Source organism: Tupaia chinensis, unplaced genomic scaffold (assembly GCF_000334495.1).
Source record: "Tupaia chinensis unplaced genomic scaffold, TupChi_1.0 Scaffold000067_1, whole genome shotgun sequence".
In the NCBI taxonomy this organism is placed as follows: Eukaryota; Metazoa; Chordata; class Mammalia; order Scandentia; family Tupaiidae; genus Tupaia; species Tupaia belangeri.
Genome location: NW_006159526.1, coordinates 2,124,052 through 2,129,357, shown reverse-complemented (window position 1 = coordinate 2,129,357; position 5,306 = coordinate 2,124,052). Strand labels below are relative to the sequence as shown.

The 5,306-nt window shown below is 40.8% G+C and overlaps 1 protein-coding gene and 1 pseudogene across 1 annotated transcript; one reads left to right on the top strand and one right to left on the bottom strand.

Moving 5' to 3' along the window:
- Nucleotides 1-220: 220 nt before the first annotated feature.
- LOC102484240 (gamma-aminobutyric acid receptor-associated protein-like 2 pseudogene) lies at nucleotides 221-574 on the top strand (annotated as a pseudogene).
- Nucleotides 575-1,529: 955 nt separating this feature from the next.
- LOC102483838 (zinc finger protein 227) lies at nucleotides 1,530-4,711 on the bottom strand. The gene is given in 10 exon segments (XM_014582601.1): nucleotides 1,530-1,613; nucleotides 2,002-2,273; nucleotides 2,276-2,469; nucleotides 2,471-2,617; nucleotides 2,619-2,744; nucleotides 2,837-2,964; nucleotides 3,770-4,041; nucleotides 4,044-4,237; nucleotides 4,239-4,407; nucleotides 4,597-4,711. Coding segments are annotated over 10 exon segments (1,701 nt in total).
- Between the last annotated feature and the right edge of the window lie 595 nt (nucleotides 4,712-5,306).

Genomic DNA, 5,306 nt, shown 5'->3' with positions numbered 1-5,306 from the left:
CACTAAAAATTATTCTAGAGGGGGAAGTCTCAGCAGAAAATCTTCATTTTGGGTCAAGAAAAGAAATACTTCACAGCTCAGTTCAGTACCCATCTCAGGATGGGCCTGGCTTGGGTTTGTCGCAAAAATCTCTCTTACCAAAAAAAAAAAAAAAAAAAACACACGTGGTTGGTACGCTGAGCTCTGGGGCTCCAAGAGCCAACTCCATCCTCTCACCAGCATGAAGTGGATGTTCAAGGAGGACCACTCGCTAGAACACAGCTGTGTGGAATCCGCGAAGATCTGAGCAAAAAATCCTGACCAGGTCCTGGTGATTGTGGGAAAAGTCTCAGGCTCTCAGATTGCTGACATTAACAGACGGAAGTACTTGGTTCCATTTGACATCACTGTGGCTCAATTCATGTGGATCATCAGGAAAAGGATCCAGTTTCCTTCTGAAAAGACGATCTTCCTGTATGTGGATAAGACAGTTCCACAGTCCAGCCTAACTATGGGACAGCTTTACGAGAAGGAAAAAGATGAAGATGGATTCTTGTGCAAGGCCTACGGGGGAGAGAACACTTTTTGCTTCTGAGGGCCAGTGCTGGGCTAGGTGCACTGTCCCTGCGTGTGTATCTTGTAAATAGCCAGCCATTTTCAGTTATTATACCAGAACCTCTTCACAAAGGCCTCATAGTGCATTTGTAGCTGGATTTATTTCTTAATATATTGAAAGGTTTTGTTTCCTTAGACTAGTAAATTATCATACAGAGTCTTGATTTTTTCTTTTGTGCACTGTCCTCACGCTATACTCTCCAGGGAACTTATTCCTCTAGGAATGATATTTAACGAAGATATTTCCATATTGAAGTAAGGTAGGTGCGGTATTAAAATGAAAGGGAAGGAGATGATGCATTCATTCTGAATTATGTTTGAAGTGTTAGATGGCTAAGTATTAAAAGCATCCACATTAAATCCTTAGCAATCACAACACTTGCTTCACTAGATTTTGCCAGCCACCAATCATATTGGACTGAGCTAATCTTTTCCTCTCTCTGAAACTATTAAGGTAAATAATTAACAATAAAACTTCTTCTTATAAAGGCAAAAAAAAAAAAGAGTTATTATAGTACCATTTATCATTACTAATCAGGGTGGAGTTCATTAAAATGTTTAAATATTTGTCCTGTGGATGAAGAGACTTCAAAAGTTTGTGGAAAAATTGAATTAAAGTATGAGTTTATTTTAGTGTAAAAAATTTATGTATAGTTTGAACCCCATATATAATATGTGTTCACCTAAACTTTTTGAAGGCCCCATTGTAGAATAGGTTTTATTTCTCTATATCCAGTTAAATAATTCCAGGGCACCTACTCTTTGTTAGGCACTAGTTCGAGGTCATGGCCATATAGTAGTAAACAAAGTTACTGCCCCATGGAGCTTACGTTCTAATGGATGTGGATTTTGTTGGGTCCATCCTTATACTTTTGCAAAAGTCCTGACTATTTTTAAGGTCTATCTTCTGTATAGCTCCCACTGAATGTTAAGGTTCAGATTAAAACTCTTATAGTGCCATTCTGATAGGGTTCCTCTGCTCTGTGTTCTCTTGAAAACTGTTCCATTTTAAGCTCTGCCTGAAACATAAACTCAGTTCAACCATAAATTTTTAAAACACGTTTTAAAAACATTTCCTGCTGTATGTTTTTTTTTAATAGGTTTTTGCTATAGGGCACATGTGTTCGCCAGAAAGAGAGAGACAGAGAGACAGAAAGTGAGAAATCACCCCTAGGGGGGATGGCCACGCCACAATCCCTTCTCCTCCATTCTCCTCTCAGGATCTTGGGCACGCACACACACATGCCCGGCATGAGTTTAAGCCACCAGGTCCAGGACTTGAACCACGGTCAACTACATGGAAATTCAATGACATAGCCATTACGCTAACTACTGGTCCCTGTATGGGTTTTCTGAAAAAACAAAACAAACAAACAAAAAACAAGAAATCTGTGTCCTGAAGGACACTTTGCCACATTCATCACGTGTAATAGGTTTATCACCACTGTGGATGTTCTGGTGAACCTGAAGACATGAACTCTTACTAAAGCCCTTACCACATACAAAACATATGTATGGTTTCTCTTTAGTATGAACTCTTTGGTGAGCTGGGAGATGTGAGATCTGACTGAAGCTCTTACCACACAGGCCACATTTATAGGGTTTCTCTCTAGTGTGGGTCCTTAGGTGAACATGAAAATATGAATTTCAAATGAAGCCTTTCCCGCATTATTCACATGGTATGGTTTGTCTCCTGTGTGGACTCTCCGATTGGCTTAGAGGTGTGAACTCCATCTGAAGCTCTTATCATACGAATCACATTTGTAGGGCTTCTCTCCAGTGTGAACTCACTGGTAGTCTTGAAGATGTGAACTCTTACTGAAGCCCTTACCATATGGCTCACATTTGTATGGCTTCTCTCCTGTGTGAACTCTAGTGCTCCTGAAGATGGGTTATCTGACTGAAGTCTTTACCACATATGTCACATTTGTAGGATTTCTCCCCTGTGTGGATTCTCTGATAGGAATGAAGATGGGAATTGCAGCTTAAGTTCTTACAACACACATTGAATTTGTACCGTTTTTCCCATGTGGACCCTTTGATGGCTTTGAAGATGGAAGTTGTAAATGAAGTTCTTATCACACACATTACATTTGTAGAGTTTACCTCCAGTGTGGATTCTCTGATGGGCTTGAAGATTTGAGACCTTACTGAATACTACATACCTCACATTTATACGATTTCTTTCCAGTGTAAACTCTGGTGACCAGAACTCTGATTAAATATCCTGTCACCCATGTACCATTTGTATCCTTTGTCTCCTGGGTGGATTCTCTGAGGAGCTTGAAGTTGTGAGGTATGACTGAAGCCTTTAACATGCACATCTCCTTTGGTGAAGACCACAACCATGTCCTTGAAGGCCAGAGATTTCTATAGCATCACACACACATAACCTCAATCTTATGATCAGCATCTGGGGCTGGAGAGGGCCAGTACTAAGCAGATGGAGAGGACAGGTGGGAAGAGGCTCTGAACTGTGAGGGCCTTGAGGCAACTTTAAGTCATTTCCTCCTCTTCTTCATCTTGCATGCCAACCCATAAACCAATTTCCCACAGTCACATCAAAAGCACACACAGCTCCAGACACTATGGCAAAATCGTAATGTGAGTGCCCTGCAAAGCTGGAAACCATATCACCAATAAGCAGATTTGGACCCCAGGGTTAGTCTAAAACCATGCTAGACACACACATGGGCACCAGGATCCTATGTAGCTTGAAGATTGGGGAAAAAGGATTGTAGCATGATGAATTCCTGTTGAGGATGCTTTTCTCACTCTCTCATGCATGCACAAGAGCTCTCTATCATGAAATTTTATAAAAGTATTTTTTAAAAGTAAAAAAGGGAAGGTGCAAAGATAGTACAGTGGGTCCTTCTTATTCAAGGGGATCTGTTCCAAGACCCCTCCAGTGGATGCCTGAAACTGAGGATTATAATGAACTCTACTATACCACATTTTTTACTACACATACATACCTATGATAAAGTTTAACTTATAAGTAAGGTACAGTAAGACATTAACAACAATAACTAATAAGAAAATTGGGTAATTGTAATAAAATACTGCAGATTTATATACACTGCATTCATGCTGAAAAAAAAAGGTCCCTGTATGGGTTTTCTGAAAAAACAAAACAAACAAACAAAAAACAAGAAATCTGTGTCCTGAAGGACACTTTGCCACATTCATCACGTGTAATAGGTTTATCACCACTGTGGATGTTCTGGTGAACCTGAAGACATGAACTCTTACTAAAGCCCTTACCACATACAAAACATATGTATGGTTTCTCTTTAGTATGAACTCTTTGGTGAGCTGGGAGATGTGAGATCTGACTGAAGCTCTTACCACACAGGCCACATTTATAGGGTTTCTCTCTAGTGTGGGTCCTTAGGTGAACATGAAAATATGAATTTCAAATGAAGCCTTTCCCGCATTATTCACATGGTATGGTTTGTCTCCTGTGTGGACTCTCCGATTGGCTTAGAGGTGTGAACTCCATCTGAAGCTCTTATCATACGAATCACATTTGTAGGGCTTCTCTCCAGTGTGAACTCACTGGTAGTCTTGAAGATGTGAACTCTTACTGAAGCCCTTACCATATGGCTCACATTTGTATGGCTTCTCTCCTGTGTGAACTCTAGTGCTCCTGAAGATGGGTTATCTGACTGAAGTCTTTACCACATATGTCACATTTGTAGGATTTCTCCCCTGTGTGGATTCTCTGATAGGAATGAAGATGGGAATTGCAGCTTAAGTTCTTACAACACACATTGAATTTGTACCGTTTTTCCCATGTGGACCCTTTGATGCCTTTGAAGATGGAAGTTGTAAATGAAGTTCTTATCACACACATTACATTTGTAGAGTTTACCTCCAGTGTGGATTCTCTGATGGGCTTGAAGATTTGAGACCTTACTGAATACTACATACCTCACATTTATACGATTTCTTTCCAGTGTAAACTCTGGTGACCAGAACTCTGATTAAATATCCTGTCACCCATGTACCATTTGTATGCTTTGTCTCCTGGGTGGATTCTCTGAGGAGCTTGAAGTTGTGAGGTCTGACTGAAGCCTTTAACATGCACATCTCCTTTGGTGAAGACCACAACCATGTCCTTGAAGGCCAGAGATTTCTACAGCATCACACACACATAACCTCAATCTTATGATCAGCATCTGGGGCTGGAGAGGGCCAGTACTAAGCAGATGGAGAGGACAGGTGGGAAGAGGCTCTGAACTGTGAGGGCCTTGAGGCAACTTTAAGTCATTTCCTCCTCTTCTTCATCTTGCATGCCAACCCATAAACCAATTTCCCACAGTCACATCAAAAGCACACACAGCTCCACCCACTATGGCAAAATCGTAATGTGAGTGCCCTGCAAAGCTGGAAACCATATCACCAATAAGCAGATTTGGACCCCAGGGTTAGTCTAAAACCATGCTAGACACACACATGGGCACCAGGATCCTATGTAGCTTGAAGATTGGGGAAAAAGGATTGTAGCATGATGAATTCCTGTTGAGGATGCTTTTCTCACTCTCTCATGCATGCACAAGAGCTCTCTATCATGAAATTTTATAAAAGTATTTTTTAAAAGTAAAAAAGGGAGGGTGCAAAGATAGTACAGTGGGTCCTTCTTATTCAAGGGGATCTGTTCCAAGACCCCTCCAGTGGATGCCTGAAACTGAGGATTATAATGAACTCTA